The following is a 21,990-nucleotide window of genomic DNA, read 5'->3' on the forward strand; positions in this document are numbered from 1 at the left end:
GAATCATTATCTACTAATATAGTAGCTACAAGTGCTATGTCAGTGTTCCTTAAATGTTAAATTATGATTATAATAATAACAGTCGCAATAAACTAATTGCACATTTTTTTAAATTAAATATTATCTTCCCTTTTTTTCCCTTGCTATCTTCCATCATTAAAAGGAAAAAAAAAATGTTTTTTCCTCCGGTTCCTTCGGTTCTATGGATACTTTCTAATATACCAGGGTGCCCCAAAAATCTATACAAATGGACACTTTGGTCAATGTTGCTCAAGCAGTAGTTCGCCGTAATCAGAAGTGTCTGGACACTGATGGTAACCACTTTGAGCACCTCTTGTAATTGCAGAAGTCAAATGTGACTTGTATTCATATTTTGTTATCAGCATATATTATTACAATTTTAATACAGTTTTCCTTTCTTAACATGTGTATACATTTTTTGGCACCCTCTGTATAGATAGATAGATAGATAGATAGATAGATAGATAGATAGATAGATAGATAGAGAGATAGATACTAAATGAGGATTAATGCGGTTTGTTAGGGGCCATTATTTTTAATTTTGAATAAAGCACCCTGTACAGATGGACAAAGTAATCAAATAATAAAACAAATGGCTATCGGCCAGTTGATCCAGTTATTTTAGTTTTAAAAATTATGCTAGAGCAGATCCAGAATTTAGTAGTTTGGTGTTCAGTTACTAGTACTTGAGGCCTGTAATTCTGGACTATTCAACTAGCTTGTAAGTTATTTGAAGCTTTAGACTCTGTGCATCTATAGCTTATTGGACTTAGCGAGTTTCTAAGAGGGAAATTAGTAAAATGGGAGAGTAGACATTTTTATTAAGTGTCTAATATTTGACAGGCATTCTGCTCAAAGCTTTCCAGTTGTGTTTTCCTTTAATCCTTTCAGCACCCCTGCAATAATAGTGTTATTACATCCATCATTACAGGTAAGAAGTCAGTACCTCCAACACAGTGCCTGGTGCATAGTGATCATGTAATACTGGTTGAGAAATGAGTATGTATCTCTCAGGTGTTCTCATTTGCAAGCATTGCAAAGTCACTCTTGCTAATTTAAGCTTAAAAGGAATATATTAAAGGATGCCAAACAGCGTACAGAATCTTTCCCAAGACAGGATTGGAAAGCCAGGTTTTGAATCCTCACAGTGAAGAACTATGTCCAAAATCGCATTCCAGAACTTGTCCTATGAAGATGCACTGCCATCCCTGCTAGGCACACACAGCAACACTTGTGATTCTGGCACCAACAGAGCAGGGCACTGAGTCTATGGCTGGAATCACTGCTGCTGGAAACTGGTTGGAGCTATTCCACCACTGCTGCATTGCCCAGATAGATTAGGCTCTCCTTTCTGACGTCATCAGCTCCGATGTCAGAGTCTGATATGAAGTGTTGATTGGAGGATCCTACAGATAAGTGTCCCAACCATGGCACTGTTGAGAGTAGAGTGAAAGGGTCACTATTAAATATTATGCTAGAGTAACAGGCCTAAACCTTCTGCTAATCCTGTTCCCTAGCTGCAAAGGAGACTAGGAAAGCATATTTTCATGTTTGATAGAAGATGCTCTTGGTACTCTAGTGAGTACGTTCAGTATTGGGAATTCCCCAAATGTCAGAAGAGGTTACGAGGCGTGTAGGCCAAAGAGAAGGACAAATGCCTACTCCTGAGTAAAGAACTGAATGTTAAATAACTAAGGTAACACAATTAATGAGGTCTGCCTCACTCCAAAGCTCTTTTGTTTTTTTTTGGTTTGTTTGTTTTTTTATACCATGCTTTTTATACTGTAGTATGACAATTCTCAGTTAAGGGTACGTCACAATCTTCTAAACAGTGTTGTAAGAATACAGAGTGCTAGGCTCCACCCTAACCTATTGGACCAAAACCTCTGGGATGGCACTCTGGCCAGGAGCTGTAATTTTTAACATTCTCCAAAGGAAAAACATTAAATTTGAAAGGAGATACTTGTGGAATTAAGGCCATGAGTACCTTTTAGGGGCTTATTAGTTTCCTGAACTATTCCACTCTGCAAGGTAGATTTGACGAGATGCATTCCATAGAATTTATGGGAGCTAGAAGAAAGCCTGTTTCATGTAGTCATAGGCAATAGAATGTAATTATAACTTTTTTAATTGGTTGCCCTTAATTTCCTTTATTATTGTCATTAATTGGCAATTTCCAGGAGTCGCTCAGGCACTTAGAAAAGTCCCTGACACTACACATGAGAAGTCTGAGAAACAGAGGATTGCAGGTAACATGCGTTTTCCTTTCTTGTTAATGACAGTGAACGCTCAGGATAATGAAGACCACGTCCCACTCCATTTCTGTTCTCGCTTTGGACACCATGATATAGTGAAGTACCTGCTCCAGAGTGACTTGGAAGTTCAGCCACATGTTGTTAATATCTATGGAGACACCCCTTTGCACCTGTGAGTATTATGTATAGTTCTATCGGTCCTCCAGGTATATGACATGTACCTTTTTACTATTATCCACGCATTTTCTTTAACTCTAGGGCGTGCTACAATGGCAAATTTGAAGTTGCCAAGGAAATCATCCAAATGTCAGGAATAGAAAGTCTGACTAAGGAAAACATCTTCAGTGAAACAGCTTTTCACAGGTAAGAGAATATTTACGTGCACTAGCCACTAAACTTAGCTGACAGACTATGACACCTGCAGTTGTGTACATAAAGCCAGAACAAATAATGGCAGATGTTGTAATCAGGGAGCTAGAGCAGAGGGTGGGCAGAGGACAAGGAGCTAGATGCACAGGAGAAAAGGTAGAGGCAGATGCTGCCGTTAATACAACAGATGGGGCAGGAGCCAGATGCTGCATTCCTGGCAGCAGCCACAAAGACAGGGACTGATGTTGCCAAGGCAACAGGCATAGCAACATCTGTAAGCATATTGCTTCTATTCCACTTCACTCAGCAGAAAGCTGCCAAAAGGGGCAGTGCCCATAATCCTCCTCCGACAAGGATCTCATTACCAGAATTCATCAGCATCAAATGTGACACTTCTTTCCTTAGCACTTAAACCTTATGTGCAAATGTAGCTACCTATCTAAGACATCCATCTGTCAGCCTGTAAAGGCTTAGTCAGGGTGGCCACTGAGATACCTAAGAAGGCATTAGCGCCCTTCTAGGAATCCATGAGAGTCCTTTGCAGTGTGCTTTTTGCTGTAGAAAAGCACATTGAAGGAGCAGCTAGGTTTAGAAAAGTTGTAACAAAAAAGGAAGGAAGGAGAGAAGGAAGGAAGGGAGGGAGAGGGAAGAAAGAAAGCAGGCTGCTGATAATGCAGAGCTATAACTCCCTAATATGTCCAAAAGGAAGGCACATTTTTATAAAATTTGAAATCCTCATTTTTAATGAGTTACTATTTTGCTATAAAAATAAAAACATGGTAATTTGAATTTAGTAAACCTTGAGTATAAGCTCATTTACCTATGCATTACAAATTTCTTGGCTAGCCCGAAACCTCCAAAAAAACGTATTTGGGACGAATATGCTACTTACATAGTGTTTCCATTACACTGGTAAATAATAAAAATGAGGAGGCTTTTTTTCATACTAACCTAAAATTAGCCATGTGCTTCAGCATCAGGCATCAACCTGTCAGATTTTACTTAGATTTCCAGATTTTTTCTTATCAACCAAGAGGTCAGCAAAAAACAGAGGCAAAGAAAACTACCATTTATGGAGCAGTGACTACTGGATTTCTTGCGTCCATTATCTTATTTAATCCTCATAACCATTTTATAAAGTTGTATTTATTATCTCTCTTTTACAGATGAGAAAACTGAGGCTCAGGGAAGCTAAGTAACTTGCCAGAGATTCCTATGGCTGGGAAATCATGTACTAAACACCTGCCTAATTCCAGAGTGTAGGGCTTTTTATACGTCTTTACATTCTAGTACCAAAATATTTTATCTGTTTCCTGTACACTTTATAATAGAGCAGATGCAAGAACTCTTCAGAACATGCCCTCAGTCAAAATGGATCAGTGGAACTTGTCACTGAATGGGACAATTGGCAGTACCAATATGTAAGGTTGCTGGTGTCCTCTTTCCCCATAGGTCATTCTTGTTAAGGCTGATACCTCAGGCTAGTTTTCAAATCGTTTTGCTACTCTGTGCACCTAAATTGGAACCAATTATAATCAGAGGGTGATTGTCGCCTCCAGAAGATTGTCTATATGACAAGATTAGTAAGCTGAGTTAAAAGTATGTATTCAGTTGTTTTATTTTGTGCAAGCCTGTATTTACTAGAAACGGCATACGAATACTTTTATTCTATTATTTTAAACACATATTTATAAATGAAACATTCCTTTTATATGAAGTATTCACTCTGATTATGAATTACTCTATGTGCACTATGTACCTTGTGTATAGTAAGCACTCAATGCATTTATTTCTGTTATTGTTTTCATATATATATACACATATATATATACATGTACAGACTTAAGTGTATGTATGCATGTATATATTCAGAACTCATCATTTTCTGTAAATAGTTGCGTTGTAAAGGAACAATGAAGTAATTCAAACAATAGAACATTAAAACTATAGTGTCATTGGTACTACTTATAATTAATGCCGATATACTCTATTGTACTGAGATGGTAGTGCAAGAAAGATCTATTAAGAGCCTGCCTTATGTTGGTGCAGGTAGGAACATTCAGATGACAAGATCCCTTCCCCTTTTTAAAGGAACTCTGTTGTAAGGTATCAAGGTAAGCAGAGGTGTACCGATTACCACAGCAATGTGATAAGTGCCATAGGCCTAAATGACAAAGAAGCAGAAGGGAGAGCAATGAATTCAGCCTTTGAATCATGACAAGACTTCATAGAGGGAACAACAGTTCAGCTAGATAAATAATGGTATTTCTTTAAAGAAAATAATAACATTTTATTAAAGAAAAAGAATTTGGATAAGGCCATTCAAGAAAGAGGTAATTGTAAGACCCAGGGAATGGCCTCTTCTAGAACAAAGTCTGGAAGGAAAAAACACTGTTTTTGTGTGTTCTCCTATAAGACTTAACACTTCACTTCTGGAATACATCTGATACAAGCTGTGTGTGAGAATTAGAGCAATTCTCTAATTCTCGGCAGGTACCACATTGGTGTCCTATCTTTCCATCCAGTTCTGACACTCTATACCTTAAGTTAGTTAGTGTCACTTCCCACAAGTTGAGTGCTCAGTCCCACAAGACTCCTCCCCACTCCAGATGCCAATCATAAGGCCAGGTTGTCACCGATGCTTCTGACCCATTGGCTCTAAATCAGAGGTTCTCACCACCCCCTGCTTCGGTTTGACAATTTGCTACAACAGCTCACAGAACTCAGGAAAATACTTTACTTACTAGATCATCAGTTTATTATCCAAGAATACAACTCAGGAATGGCTAGATGGAAGAGATGCACACAGCAAGGTATGTGGGAAGGAATGAGGGGCCTCCCAACACACGCATATATTCACCAACCCTGAACCTCTCTAAATCCTGTGCTTTAGGGACCTTCATGTAGGCTTATAACCTCGGCATGCTTGATTAAACCATTGGCTATTGGTGATTAATTCAACCTCCTTTTTCTCTCCCCTCCCCTGAGGTGGGGTGGTGGGGCTGACAGCCCTCTCTAATCATTTGGTTGCTTCCTCTGACAACCAACCCTCAATGTGTGGTTATCTGGGGCTTTCCAAAAATCACCTCATTAACATAAACACAGGTATGGTTGAAAGGGGCTTGTTATGAATAACAAAAGATGCTCCTTTCACTTTTATCCCTCTGGAGCTATTTCAGGAATGGAGGACAAAAGACCCAATATTGTAACAAAAGATCCTCTCTGTTGCTCTCATTGCTTAAGAAATTACAAGAGTTTTAAGAGCTCTGTGCCAGCCATGAGGTTGAAGACCAAATACATATTCTTATTATACATCACAGTATCACAGAGTCCCTACGCCCTTTCTTTAGCCATGATTTAGATGTGGTTCTGCCCCATGTTAGCGCCCTCCAGTCACCCATCACGTACCACATAGCTCCCTGGAGTTTAGAAGTAGAATCCTGCTAATGAACAAATGATAGCCAAAGAAGAGGTATGAGGGAAACCATAGGAAAAGAAATTACTAGTCAAAAACTAAAATCCAGTAGTCATTACTAGGCATGATTTACCTTACATAAAATATTTTTCTCCATGCATCTTAGCTTTCAGGATAAATAGTAGAAATCAGAATTTCAATTAACTCTTCAACAAGTCTAGTTAGAAAATCTATAAGAATCTTATTTCCTTTGTATCCTGAAATATGTTCATTTTCCACAAAAACATCCTTCCATCACGAAAGAAGCTGACAATGAACACTCCTCTGTAGCTTATAATGTACTTCCAAAAGCATGAATTCACTTGAAATTTCAGCAACAATGTGGCAGGTAGAAAAAGTATTATTATTATTTCATAGGTGATAAACTAAAATTCAAATAGGTCAGAGAACTGGTCTGAGTTCTTCTGGCTAGGTATGTGCCAGAACTCTGGATTCTTAACTCCACAATCAATGCTCCCTCAGTAAAATGACAGCTTTGAAATCTTGCCCTCTGATTGAGGAAGTCTCCAGAGAGGTAGTGCATGGATTCGACAGGGAAAAATTTCAGACTGTGACCTGGATTTGACTAAGTCTCTTAGGGCCCTCCTGGGTTCCCCCATTCGATTGTCCTGCAGAATGCTAGGCCTGTAGCTAAAAATATGTGAAACTCTTGCAATATTTTCCCTCCTTTTATGAAAAAGGATTAATATCATAGGAAATTTTTGTTAAGAAATACTAGACAACACTGTTTTCTTGAAGGCCCAAGTGTGAGAATCTTCAGGATTTCATTCTGTATGTGCTGAGTTTTTATCACTTCCTCTTCTTTCCTTCTCTCCTTCTGCGTCTCTTTGGTACTTTTATATACAACAGCATCTAGAATCGTCTGGGTAAATCAGATCTGTATTAGTTTTCTAGGGCTGCCATACAAAATACCACAGACTAGGTGCTCACCAGAAATGTATTGTCTCACAGTTTTGGAAGCTGGAAGTCCAAGATGAAGGTGTCAGCAGGTTTGGCTTCTTTGAAGCCTCTCTCCTTGGTATTTAGATGGCTACCTTTTCCCTGTATCTTCACATGGTTGTTCTTCTGTTCCTATCATCAGTGTACTAATCCCCCCTTCTTGGTAAGGATACCAGTCATACTGGATTAAGGCCCACCCTAATGATTCAATTTTAACTTAATTAGCTCTTTAAATTGTACCTTTTTAAATGTAGTCACATTGTGAGTTTATGGAAGTTAGGGATTCAACATATTAATGTGGGGGGCATGCAATTCACCCTATAACAAGGGCCTTCTATTTTATTTATGGTGTATTTTTGCAGTGCTTGTACCTATGGCAAGAGCATTGACCTGGTTAAATTTCTTCTTGATCAGAATGTCGTAAGCATCAATCACCAAGGAAGGGATGGTCACACAGGTAAGACTGTGGTGAGAACATCACCAATTTCCGATGCGTATCAATACTCAAGAACAGTAGTACGCTCAGGAAGGGACAGTGGGAGTGGTCAACCCCAAAGGAGAGGGATAGTTTATCAATTGCATCATTTAGAATTGATGGTGCATGGTGATAATATAAAGCAGACTGGCTTGGGTCAGTTTCATTATTATGCTAACTTATCGACAGTGGCTGCAGCCCTGATGGCCTGCACCAGGAACAGACTGACGTCAGTGCCCTCCCCCTGGTTTGCTGCTCAAACTTGATTGGGGTCTTTGTTCTTTGATTTGTAGAAAGACGCTAACATGTGTTCTTAGTAATTATAGTGGGTACAGAAATACTAGAAATTGTGCTCTACAAAAGGCAGTCTATATAGAAGATCAACTAGAATAGGATACTTCTTTTGCTTAAAGTATATTGTTTGCTCAGTAATAGAATTAATTCTTTATGAAAGAAACAAATCCTTGCTTTATGTCTCTGGCAACAGTGTTATTATGGGATAATGACTCTTTTGAAACTTGGGATCTAGTTTTCCTCTTTTTTCCTTTTGCACATTCATATTCTATCATAGGTTTGCACTCTGCTTGCTACCATGGCCACATTCGCCTGGTTCATTTCTTACTGGATAACGGAGCTGATATGAATCTGGTAGCCTGTGATCCCAGCAGGTCTAGTGGTGAAAAGGATGAGCAGACATGTTTGATGTGGGCTTATGAAAAAGGTATATTTTCCATCATTGCATCTCCGTAGTGATACTTGGAACTGTGTGCATAAATTATGTCAATGCATCAATAATTGTTTTGCTTGCATGATTTCTACATTCCAATTTCTCTGTAGATTATATTTGAGTCTTTGGGGACTTGGATCAAAGAGTCCAATAGACCATCACTAGGAAAGACAACACCGGAGCTACAGATGAACTAAAGGCATTCTAGGCACTTTGAAAAGAGAATGTGCCATCACACTCCTAGGTACTAGAGAAACAAAATTGTGACAGGTAATGATAGTTCCTTTCTTAAAGTAGACACGGAACTAGTCTATATCTCTTATGTAGGGGAATTTTGATGTGGATTCACAGTTTTAAAAATGAAATACAGAGAAAGAAAGAATATTTGTCAGCTCTAACTCTGCTGACAATGCCTGCATTAGAAAAAGTAAGGGAGCCAATGATTAGTGCTGAAGTATAAACTTACTTGAGCTCAAAGTGGTGAAAGCTTGGGCTCTGATGTGAGAACGCCTGGGTTTAAATCAAGCCAGTCCTTTGATCTTGGGCAACTTATTTATTATTGGTGAACTTTAATTTCTTCATCTGAAAAATGAGGGTATTAACAACGTCTACTTCACAAGATTGTAAAAAATAAATGAGGTTGTATATGCAAATTGCTTACAACACTGGTTGGCACAAAATAATGCCAATAATTGGTATTTCAGTAATGATAACATTGGTAATAGTAGAGTAGTAGTGTACAAATAAAGATGATTAATAATGAATCCTTCATTTTAAGGGAAAGGAAACTAGAGACAATCAGAAGGTGAAATTGCATCTTTATCATTATTATTAAGATACATTGTACCTCAAAGAGAGCTGTACATAAGTGAGCTCAATACATGTAAGCCCCTATGGAGTTTAAATTTCCAGACAACATGGAACAATATACGTTGTCATTGAAATCTGAGTTACAACTAAGTACTGTAAAATATATAGATTTTGATACGTGCATTGCCTTATTAGGATGCTTAAAGTATGTAAAGGAGTGTTCTTATCTTTTTAAATGCTAAAATCTTAGAAGACCATGTGAAAGGAGAGCATTTACTAAACTTGAAGATTTCTCAGGCTAACAGCTTGATCTAAAAGATTTCCTGCCTGAAGCAGGACATGAAGGTCCATTAATAAAAGAAGAGATGGAGTTTGAAGGGTAGAAATGGGGAGCTGTTGTAAGCACATAGACAAGGAGAAAGAAAAACATATAGGTCTGAAGACTGCTAGTGAAAAAATGATATAGGAGTTACATTGATACAGACAAGAGAACAGATATGGAATAGTAAGTAATGAGTTACATATAGGCCTGTTGTGTTTTTCACTTTTTATTTAAGTTGCATAAATATGCACACACACGTTTGCACGTTATAATTCAATGAATTTTCACAAACTGAGCTTACTCAGCATCCAGATGAAGAAGTTGGACGTGGGCAGCACCCATAAGCCTCGCTTACATTCTCTTTCAATCACTCCCCAGAAGGGCTACCAGTGTCTTCTTGGGGCACATATTCATTTTACCTCTTTCCGTATTTTATATAAATGGAATGTTACATATGTACATATTTGTGTATAGCTTGTTTAAACCAACAATTTGTGAGATTCATCCATATTGTTGCAAGTAGTTGTACACCGTTCCTTCTTGTTGTATAGTACAATATTTTGCAACTATATCACATTGTATTTATTCATTCTACTGTATAAGGGCATTTGGATAATTTTTAATGAGGTATTATTAACAATAGTGTTGCTGTGAACATTCATGCACATGTCTTTTGATGAATATCTGTATGCATTTCTGTTAGGTGTCATGGCCTCCTACTTTATACAAAAGAAATTCTAGAGTTCTATATTTGAGTATCAATTGAAAAATTGTACATATTCTGAAGCTTCAGAAGGCCTTACTAAGTTCTATTTACACAAAACAGTGCATTTATTCAAGTGATTCTCAGACTGTCTCTTAGGGAATTTGAGTTTCAGAGAAAGACTGTTTACAAAGCATTAGTCTTCCGGAAGACAGCTCAGAAATAGCTGCTACAGAGAGCTCTTCACAGGGGTTGGCTTTGTTTGTTTTTAGTTGATTGAGAGTGATAGTTGAAAACTGGTTTTACTTTACTTTTTTGTGGAATCCCACACTTTATGAAACAATGAATCATTGTGGAAGCTCCTAAGATTTGCTACCAAATGACAATAAAAGTCCTTTAGCTTAGAGGACTTAGCCACTGGTATCTGCAACATATGCCATATTTGTCACCCTTATTTGTTCAACTAATGTGCCAGGCATCAGTGTTGTATTTCATTATTACTATGAATTTTAACAAATTGATTGTTAGGACTCAGGAGACAGATGGATATTTTGCATATGTTGTAGGGCAGAGCAAATCAAACTAACAAAATGAAATTGCTGCTATTTTCTCTTGCTGGAGAAACGTTGCATCATGTTCATGTATTCGAGGAGGATTGAAATGGCCTTGTTAGAATATTGTCAACAGTACACTGTCCCTATTTTCTTTGGATGAAATGCTTCCCTTTCTCCCTTGGAGAGGGAGTCACCAAATTAAAGGATGTGGCATGCTAAGGATTTTCCTGAGCAAATTGGAGATGGAGTTGAAGAAGCACTAAAACTTCAGCTGAAGTTATAGAATAGAGATGATGTAAAAATGGCCCTATCATGGTTTTCTTTCCCAAGAGAGATAAACCAGATGAGAGCCTCATAACCAGGATCTGTCTATTTGAAAAGGAGTGCTTTTGGAAGTGCCCCATGTAAATAACTCTCCTAGTCTACTACTTAACAGAAAACTAAGAGTCTTTCTCAAAAGCATTTCTCTCTGATTGAATGGTTCTCAGACATTTTTTTTTTACCTGACCCAAACAAAATTTTTACCTGATCCTGTCTCTGCTATTCTGATATAGCATGTTTAGGGGTCCTTTGGAGTTCTGGAAGAATCATCTTATTTTCTTTTGGAATACTTTCAGAAAAAAAATTTACTTACCATTGCTCCTTGCAGGATCCAATATGAAAACTACTTTCCATTTACATAATCCTTTAAAAAATTTATTCAATGTTATATTAGTTTCAGGTGTACAGTATAGTGATTCAACATTTTTATACTTTACAGTGTGATCACCTGACTCTTCTAGTAATCATCTGTCACCATGCAATGTTATCAAAATATTATTAACTATATTCCCTCTCACCTTTTTCACCCATCCCCTATCCCCACCCTTCTGGTAACCATCCCTGTCCTCTCTGTTTCTATGAATCTGTTTGTGTTTTGTTTTAAGCTGGAGAATGATGTGGTCCTAGCCCTTTTAACCTAAAGATATCAAAATCAATCTTGGAAATAATTTTCTTTGATTCTACACAGAAGCCTACTGGTTAAGTTTCAGTATTTCTCTTCCAGACTGCTCAGAGCTCCAATTTTACAATATTTAAAGTGTTTCCCTTCTCCAAGTCTGCCCCTCCTTCTTTTCTACTATTCCATCTGAAAGTAGCGATAGCTGTCTCACTCACTTGGATTTGTTCTGCCCTTTCCCTGGGGTACAAAGGACTTGTATGAATCAATTTAAATTGGCCAGAAGAAACAGCCAGCAACCTGCTTATGTTCAAATCCTCTGCCTTAAGTACCAGTATGGAAAAACCATTGAAAGGACCTACACATAATCTTACATCCATTGCATTAAAGATGAAACTGCCAAATTGAAAAGATCTCAGCCAATTAGAATTGATCACATAGCTCAATAGTGTGTCTGGCAGTTAGATTTGAAAAGGCTGCATTTGACAAAGAAAATCACTCCTTTATGTCAGTCTGTTTAGGGTCAGAAAATAACCCAAAGTAGAAACAGAACTAAAAAGTTCTTATTTGCTTCAATACTGACACCAGTTAAAGTAATTTACAGAGGGTCCTATCCCGATATCTAATTACCCAGAATACAATATTTGTATACAGCAGAACTACTTTAATTCACAGTGACAGGGAGCTGCAGTTGGAGAATTAGTGAGTAAGTGAGCAAAAACAATAAAAATCAAGGCTCCTGTACCATGATATATGTTTTGTTCATTCATTTTGACAGGTGTAGTATTGTGTGAATTATTTATAGTAAACATACTATAGTGTATTCTCTGAAAGTAATGAAGTCTTCCAGTTGTGGTTTTTTATACTTCTCAGCCAGCAAAGCATAACTAAGAGATGAGGGTGGAGAGGAGTACAACGGAGAAGAGGTGAATTCACTGATTATTTTGATAAATTTTCATCAATGGGTTATAAATTTCTGAGTTTGTTCTGTATTGAATTTTAACCTATTTGAAAACCTAATGGAAAAAAATGTATAACTTCACTCAAATTTTATTTAGCCCAGCTCTAGGAGGGAAAGGTACAGGACACTGTGAATGTGCATATTACTGCTATTTTACAACAGGCTGGAGCGGTCAGGGAAGAGTTCCTTGAAGAATTGTTTTTTAAGCTAAACTTGAAAGATGAGTATGAGTTGATTAAGCAAAAAGGGAGATAAAAATCATTCCATCCAGAGGAAAAAATTTTCGTAGTTCCAATGAATAGAAAGAGAAGCTATGTTTGGAGCATTCTTTAAAATCTTCTGCCTGTTAATTTGAGTATTAGGGTTGTGCAGTTCATTAGAAACCTATGATATACAAAGACATACCTAGGCAGACAACAGAATAGCTGTAATTAGTATTCTTGAGAACAGCAAGTCTATTATGACTGACCAGATGTCATTTAATGAGACATGGAATAGAATGTTATGACTGAAATATCTGCTTATATTCTATTGCACTTCAACATACATGTATTGAGCATCTATTAGGAATCAGCCATTGAAGTAAGGTTTTGGAAAACAAAAATTCATAGCCCAAATGCTTGCTCTTAAGAAGTTTACAATTTGGTAGTAGAGAGAGTGTTTCTGCATGAAGTAGGAAATACAGAGACAGAGATGTGCATATGACAATCACACATAAAGAAAGGCTAGACTGTCAGGGAGACATTCTGGAAGAGAGGGTCCATAAACCGAGTCTCGAAGGCTAATCAGAAGTTTGAAGAGTGAAATGGGTGTGAAGAATGGAAGGGTGTAGAGACAGAGAGAACTGCATGAGAAAAGGCTTGGAAACATGGAATAACATGCTATGTGTAGGGACAACTAATACTTTTATATTGCTATCATGTGACTACATACTGTCTTGAAGGGTTATTGTGCAGATTTGATGAGTTAACATGTATAAAGTGTTTACAACATGCCTGGTACAGAATGAGCGCCCAGTGAATGTGGGTCATAGTGAATGTGATGATGATTGTGGCATATGGGGTCAACCAGGTGACAGGAGCAACTGAATATGAGGACTGAAAGGTAGTAAGAAGGGCACAGAGCACAGACACCGAGTATGCCATGAGAACAAACGGGGACTTTTCCTATAGGTGATAGTCAGCCACTGAAGGGTTTTAAGCTGGAGAATGATGTGGTCCTATTTGCACCTTGAACGCGTCTCTCAGACTATAGTTGGAAAATGGATTCAAAAGATGCTGAAGAGTAAAAAACAAAGGCTAGTTATGAGGCTATAAAATGGATCAGGAAAAAGACGATAAGGATATGAACTCAAACAGTGATAGTAAAAAAGAAAGAAAGAAAGAGAGAGAGAGAGAGAGAGAGAGAGGGAGGGAGGGTGGTATTAGATGGTATTTGAAAATCTATATGTGGTTTTGTGTATACTGATTACATTTCTACATGTTAAGATGATGGGCATTCTCTATAAGCTTCCTAATGAAGGGTTTATATCTTTGCCAAACACCACTGGACAGACTTGGAATATGTAAAATCATGTGTTGTTTTCTTGTATTGATATCTCTTATTTAAGACTCAAGTAATACCATTTCTTTTAAAACCTCAGGACTGAAATGAGATCAAGGACATTTTGAAAACTAGTAATCAAAATGTATCTATATTATAAAAGTAATTTAAAACCATTATTCCAATATGTATATTTGCATGCAAATGTATAAATAATATTTAAAAACTTTAACACAAATTTGCAAGTCTCTTCACTACAACCGGATTATCTCCCATAGTCATAGAGAAGTGTCAAGGTTTTGTGGTGATGTTTTTAAATCACCAACCAACTGACATGCTGGATCCCTTTATTTGGGTATCTGAGGAACATATAAAACTCAACAAGTCCACAATGGAAGTTAGCATCTTTTTTGTCCTCATCAGTCAGTTTCTCCTACCATATCCCTTATTCACTCTGTCATTTAATGGCATTACCATCCACAGTAAGTCAGAAATCTGGATTGATGCTTGACTGCTTTTTCTCCTTCAACCTCCTACCCCCACAGCCCTAATTCACTGAGTCAAAATCTTGTTTATTTTACTTCATAGATACATTTTTAATTCTTTCTTCCTTCCTTCCTTCTTTCCTTCCTTCCTCCCTCCCTCCCTCCCTCCCTCTCTCTCTCTCTCTCTCTTTCTTTCTTTCTTTTTTACTATCACTGTTTGAGTTCATATCCTTATCATCTTTTTCCTGATCCATTTTATAGCCTCATAACTAGCCTTTGTTTTTTACTCTTCAGCATCTTTTGAATCCATTTTCCAACTATAGTCTGAGAGACGCGTTCAAGGTGCAAATAGGACCACATCATTCTCCAGCTTAAAACCCTTCAGTGGCTGACTATCACCTATAGGAAAAGTCCCCGTTTGTTCTCATGGCATACTCGGTGTCTGTGCTCTGTGCCCTTCTTACTACCTTTCAGTCCTCATATTCAGTTGCTCCTGTCACCTGGTTGACCCCATATGCCACAATCATCATCACATTCACTATGACCCACATTCACTGGGCGCTCATTCTGTACCAGGCATGTTGTAAACACTTTATACATGTTAACTCATCAAATCTGCACAATAACCCTTCAAGACAGTATGTAGTCACATGATAGCAATATAAAAGTATTAGTTGTCCCTACACATAGCATGTTATTCCATGTTTCCAAGCCTTTTCTCATGCAGTTCTCTCTGTCTCTACACCCTTCCATTCTCCACACCCATTTCACTCTTCAAACTTCTGATTAGCCTTCGAGACTCGGTTTATGGACCCTCTCTTCCAGAATGTCTCCCTGACAGTCTAGCCTTTCTTTATGTGTGATTGTCATATGCACATCTCTGTCTCTGTATTTCCTACTTCATGCAGAAACACTCTCTCTACTACCAAATTGTAAACTTCTTAAGAGCAAGCATTTGGGCTATGAATTTTTGTTTTCCAAAACCTTACTTCAATGGCTGATTCCTAATAGATGCTCAATACATGTATGTTGAAGTGAAATAGAATATAAGCAGATATTTCAGTCATAACATTCTATTCCATGTCTCATTAATGACATCTGGTCAGTCATAATAGACTTGCTGTTCTCAAGAATGCTAATTACAGCTATTCTGTTGTCTGCCTAGGTATGTCTTTGTATATCATAGGTTTCTAATGAACTGCACAACCCTAATACTCAAATTAACAGGCAGAAGATTTTAAAGAATGCTCCAAACATAGCTTCTCTTTCTATTCATTGGAACTACGAAAATTTTTTCCTCTGGATGGAATGATTTTTATCTCCCTTTTTGCTTAATCAACTCATACTCATCTTTCAAGTTTAGCTTAAAAAACAATTCTTCAAGGAACTCTTCCTTGACCGCTCCAGCCTGTTGTAAAATAGCAGTAATATGCACATTTACAGTGTCCTGTACCTTTCCCTCCTAGAGCTTGGCTAAATAAAATTTGAGTGAACAGGTATATTTTTTTTCTTTTTTATTAGACAGCATTCTTTACAAGAGTAAAGAGCATTTCTATTTCAACATTACATCTCTTTTGTACCAATCATTCATTCAAACAAAAATTTATCACAAAACTAATACATGAGACACTGTACTAGGAACAGAGGTGAAGCAGTGAGTTCGACAGATAATATCTCCCTGCTCTAAGGAAGTCTGCATTTCTAGCAGGAAGACACAGGCTTCAAGCAAGAAAAGAAATAGAAACTATCAGATAATGATAAGTGATATGAGTAAAATAAGGAAAAGCAGTGGTGAGTAAAAAGTTCAGGGGCATTATTTATAGTTGAGAAGTCATGGAGGGCCTTCCTAGGAAGATGTTATTTGAGCAGATACCTAATGGGTGCTCTAATAAATATTTGTGGAAGGATGGTTGAAGGGAAAAGAAAGGCCAAATAGGAAGGAGAGAAGAAAAGAAAAGTGAAAAGCTAGATACCTTCGTTTGTATATAATGTTCTTTTACAAAAGTATTCGTGCTTTTGAATTCTTATCTCAAGGTAAAGGACTGGTGGTATGTGGCATTCTTATTTGGGCGTGATGGTTAAGGGACAAGAATAATGGAGGAAAGGGGATGTGTGCTCCCTTTCTGTGACATAAAATTAAAACATGTTTCAGGTTCAAGTCTTGAGAATATGTAGCAAGTATGGAATTTTTGTTGCCTGTGATTTAATTAACGGTGTGTGGGACCGGGACTGTCAAGACACAGTGAAGTCACAGAACGGCAAACATCAGGAGTCACCCTCTGATCCCACTTTTCAATGCTGCTGAAAGTTAGTTTTCATCATGATGAGAAGGGAAGATGTAAAATGCTGAGCAAAATCTCATCTATATCGTTGCTGTAAAACTTCTGTTCTTTGAAGCAGATATAAAGTCCAGACTTCTCCTTTGATGACTTGGGCATGTGTGACATATGAGGTCAATAGAAATCCCTTGGCTTCTGTGATCAAGACCAAATCTCCATGCGCTCTACTTCACCTTGTACCTAGGGGACCTCAGAATCGCAAAGTCAGGGGGAGGATCTTGGTGTTGGTATCATTTACCATTTATATTCAAACTCAGTTCTTAAAATAATTTTCATAGCAAGGTTTCTTCTATGTTCTTAAAATAACTTGTCGTAGCAATAAACAGCATTCATTGTTCCTAAGATGAAATGGTAGGGACAGAGAAACAATCTTATAGGGAAATAGTAAAAATTGTATTTTTCCTTCTGGAATAATTATGAATCCTCTGTTGTACACATAAGGTAAGCATGGTATAGATACTCAACTCTCTTTGTAACAGCCCTTTAGATGAACTTGTAGCCTTAAACAACACTTTATGTTTTATTTTATTTTAGTTTTTAAACATTTTTTATTAGTTTCAGGTGCACAAAACAATGTAATAGTTAGACATTTATCATTTATATCCCTCACACAGTGACAACCCCCCTCCCCCCATCCACTACCCCTCTGACATCGCACAGAGCCATTACATTTTCACTGTCTCTATTCCTAATGCTATACTCTGCTTCTTGTAACTATATATATATATATACATACATATATATACATATATTATATATAATACATATATTATAATACATATATTATATTACATATATTATATTATAATACATATAATACATTATATTATATATAATATGTATATATTTTATATATATATATATATATAAAATTGTAGTTGACATTCATTATTGTTCAGCTTCAGGTGTACAGTGCAGTGGTCAGGCATCTACATCATCCCTGAGGTGGTCTCCCTAATGAGACAAGTGTCCTTCGGATACCCTATAAAACCTTTACATTATTGATTACATTCCCCAAATTGACTTTCGTATCCCCGTGGCCATCTTGTGGTTACCGACTGTGCTTTCTAATCCCCTCACCTTCCCCCTTATCCCCACCCCTCCTCCCATCTAGCAACCCTCAGTTTTTCCTCTATGTCTCTGAGACTGTTTCTGATTAGTTCATTCATTTATTCTTTTCTTTAGATTCCACATATACGTGAGATCATATGGTATTTTTCTTTCTCTATCTGACTTATTTCACTTAACATAATGTTCTCTAGGTCCATCCATGTTGTTGCAAATGGTAAGATTTCTTTCTTCTTTATGGCTGTGTAATACTCCATTGTATAAGTGTACCACAGTTTCTTAATCCAGTCATCTACTGATGAGCATATTGGTTGTTTCCATGTCTTGGCTATTGTGTGTAGAGCTGCAATAAGCATAGGGGTGGATAAATTTTTTACAATTAGAGTTTTGGATTTCTCCAGATAGATACCTAGGAGTAGAATTGCTGGATCATCAGGTAGTTCCATTTTCAGACTTTTGAGATACCTCCATACTGTTTTCCATAGTGGCTGCACCAATCTGCAATCCCACCAACAGTGCATGAGGGTTCCCTTTTCTCCACATCCTCAGCAGCACTTGTTGTTTGTTGATTTATTGATGATAGCCATTTTGACTGGGGTGAGGTGGTATCTCATTGTGGTTTTTATTTGCATTTATCTAATGATTAGTGAGGTTGAGCATTTTTTCATATGTCTGTTTGCCATCTGTATGTCCTTTTTAGAAAAATGTCTCTTCATGTCCTCTGCCCATTTTTTAATTGGCATTGAGTTGAGTGAGTTTGTTATAAATGACAATCTATGTTTTGAAATAAAAAACTATTCTGAAAGTTGAAAGCAAAGAGGCTTGAAGAGGAAAAAAAATCACTCCAAATGTAAGGAATAAAGAAACACAAGAAGAAGACAAATTAAAGGGAAAACATGGAATTTGGGGAATACACACAGGACTAGAAGAGTGGGAAACTAGAAATGAAAGAGACTTCAAGCCAGCAGAAGAGTCTCACTTGCCTAAACCCTCAGGGGCTCCAATGAATAATACTCTGAAAGTGCAAATCATTACTATAACTGCATTAAGCTAATAGCATAGCAACCTCCTATTTGGCTAAAATACTTGGATGTAGATAGTACATTCTTAGATATAGGAAAACATTTTATTTAATTAGTGGAAGTTTGATTATCTCGGGATGTGTTCCATTAGTGTGCCTTGGTTATCTGGGTGTATCCATTATCAGGAGTTTGGTTTAACAAGTCTATTTAGTGAGTTCCATCAGAGCATTTTTCGGCTTAACTCCTTGTGGCCAAGTTTTAGGGTTTTCAGGTTCCTTTGCATCCAAATTGGTGGTTTGTCGGAGTAGTGATTGCAGTGGAGAATTTCCCATACATGTGTGTCTTTGCCCACAATGAGCAGGAGGTGGGAAATCAGGCGGAGATACCTTCCAGGGCTGAGAGGGCCTCTTGGCACTTCCCTGGCAGCCTCATGCTTACCATCAGCCAGAACCCAGGCACTCATTAGGCTCCTGATGAAAAGCATTCCAAAGAGAATGCCAGCGAATGTGCCACTCTGCTGGCAGGAAATTAAAATTGCTCAGAGCAAGTGGAGCCAAGAGAGCTGTTGAAGCGAAAGGTAACATCAAGGGTGCGATCGCTGACTCACACAGGCGTCCGGATTCAAGATGTGGCTTTCCGCTTCACTAGGGAAAGCAGCTCTCTCTTGGCTTGTCAGCTGCAGTCAGTCCAACCGAGGAGCTGAGACGGGCTAGGAGGTGGGCTCCATGAATTAAGCTCTGTTACGCTTGAGTAAAAGCTTGGGATTTGGGCTGTTTCCTTTCCCCAAAGATGCCTCTCCTAGGAAAAACAGAAATAAAAGAAAAAAAAAATTTGTTGTTGTTTTGTTTTTTCTTTTCTTGGTCCCAAACGCTTAAAGATGAGATTAAGTAAAAGAACAACTCCCAAATCACCTCAGGTCTGGTTAAAGTGGAGGCAGACAGTATGGAGAGGAGCAAACAAAACTTCAGAACCTAGAAATCTAGCAATGAGACAGACGAAGGGGGATTTTAATTCCGGTGAGTTTTTTTGTTGTTGTTGGTGTTACTTTTATCCTGAGGCTAAAATGACCATCAGAGATGGGGAAGAAAGGGAGGTGGTCCCAGGAGGCAGCACCAACACACAAACAAAGCGCACTAAAAGTTTCATTCCACTGGATGTGGTAGGCAGAGTAATGGCCCCCCAAAGATGTCCGGGTCCTACTCCCTGGAACCTGTGAGTACACTGCCTTACATGGCAAAGCAGTGTTAAGGTTGCAGATGGAATTAAGTCTGCTAATTAGCTGACTTTGCAGTGGGAAAGATTATCCTGGGTTATCCCAGTGGGCCCAGTGTAAAGATAGGAGGGGTCCTTAAATGTGAAAGAGGGAGGAACAGGCAGAGGTCAGAGTGAAGTGATGTGAGAAGGACTCAGCCAGCCCTTGCTGGCTTTGAAGATACAGAAAGAGGGGGACAAGCCAAGGAGTGTCGCTGCCTCTGGAAGCTGGAAAAGGCAAGGAGACTGATTTTCCTCTCGACCCTCTAGAAAGGAGTGCAGCCTTGGCAAAACCTTGATTTTAGCCTAGTGAGAACCGTGTTTGAATTCTGACCGCCAGAACTATAAGATAATAAAATTGTGTCGCTTAAGCCTCTAAGTCTGTGGCAATTAACAACAGCACTAATAGAAATAGAATGTATTAGTATTTACAAAATTTATCTGACGTTCCATAAAGGTGTTGCCAAGTTCCCTTTACAATTCTTAAGGCAAAATAGTAAGGCAAGGAAAGCAGTGAAAAGATCCAAATGTCATATTTATGTGTTAGAACTGTTAGGTATATCACAAATATTATCTTATTTAATCTTTACAACAGCCTAATGAATTTGCATCATCAGTTCTACTCTGCAAATGGGAATCTTTTTAAAATGTAAAACCAATCATGTCCTTTAATTAAAATCCTCCACTGCTTCCCATCTCACCTACATTAAAATCCAAACTCCTTATTCTAAACTATAAAACTTCACAGCAACAGTATCAAAGGGTAGACTCTGATCCTCTTCACCTGGGACTCGGTTTGAAAAGCAATGCTTGGATCCCACTACACCCCATTTAAATCACCATCTCTGGGGGTAGGGCTCAGGCATCTTTGGTTTAACGTGTGCACCCCTGGCAATTCTTATGCACATTAAAAAGGTGGGGTAGAACTACTCCACATGACGTGTGTTTTCCTACTTCTCCAACCAGGTCTTGTACCACTCTCATCCTTGCTTGCGATGTTCCAGCTACACTGGCCGCCTTTCCTTTTCTGAACATGACATGTTTGCTCCCATCTTCAGACCTTTAGATTATCTGTTCCTTCTGCCTATTAGGCTCTTTATTTACAAACCTGCCTGTTGGCTAATGGCATTTTGTTCTTGAGGTTTTTCCTGATTGTGAGCACACAAGACTCCAGAGAAAATGCTGATAAGACTGACTCCTCATCATAACCTTTGTCTATGAATTGAGAAAATCACAGATCCACCAGTCATGAATAGAAAGCTATGGATGATAAGAAAATCGATAGCAGTTGTTAACTCTATAGATTTAAATTTTGCCACAGTTGTAACAGTTGTAATTATAATGTTTTGTTTTGTTTTTTAAGAAGCTAGTCTTGGGGTGTTACATTTAGAAAAGCTTTTAGTGCTAGTAAATATATTATTCCATCTCATGATCGTGCATGCTCTGTTAGTTTTAGTTCTTTTTTGAAGGAAGGATTTGATAAGCCAGCACAACTCTCAGCATACTCTGTACATAGCGAGGTGCATTCTGAACCAGTAAGGGATAAGAACTTAGGCTTTTTTAATTTCTAAAGTTTGCCATTTTTAGAGTGAGTTCTCTTGCCTTTCAGAAGTCTCTTGGCAGGATTTTTAAGGATGACTTTGTTTTCCTCTTGTACAAATTAGTTTCAGCAGATTGTTTTTATAATTAAAGCATAAAATAGTATCAAAGTTTAGTTCTATTTAAAATTATTGGT

At 37.8% G+C, this 21,990-nt stretch overlaps 1 protein-coding gene across 1 annotated transcript in view; it reads left to right on the forward strand.

Annotated features, from left to right (window-relative positions):
- TNNI3K (TNNI3 interacting kinase) overlaps nucleotides 1-21,990 on the forward strand; it is a 273,108-nt gene that overhangs the window by 88,630 nt on the left and 162,488 nt on the right. Inside the window, exons 8-11 of the mRNA XM_033115870.1 lie at nucleotides 2,304-2,448; nucleotides 2,535-2,639; nucleotides 7,422-7,516; nucleotides 8,106-8,255. Of these exons, the coding sequence (XP_032971761.1) occupies nucleotides 2,304-2,448; nucleotides 2,535-2,639; nucleotides 7,422-7,516; nucleotides 8,106-8,255 (495 nt within the window). The remainder of the gene's footprint in view (nucleotides 1-2,303; nucleotides 2,449-2,534; nucleotides 2,640-7,421; nucleotides 7,517-8,105; nucleotides 8,256-21,990) is intronic.

This window comes from Rhinolophus ferrumequinum, chromosome 9 (assembly GCF_004115265.2).
Source record: "Rhinolophus ferrumequinum isolate MPI-CBG mRhiFer1 chromosome 9, mRhiFer1_v1.p, whole genome shotgun sequence".
In the NCBI taxonomy this organism is placed as follows: Eukaryota; Metazoa; Chordata; class Mammalia; order Chiroptera; family Rhinolophidae; genus Rhinolophus; species Rhinolophus ferrumequinum.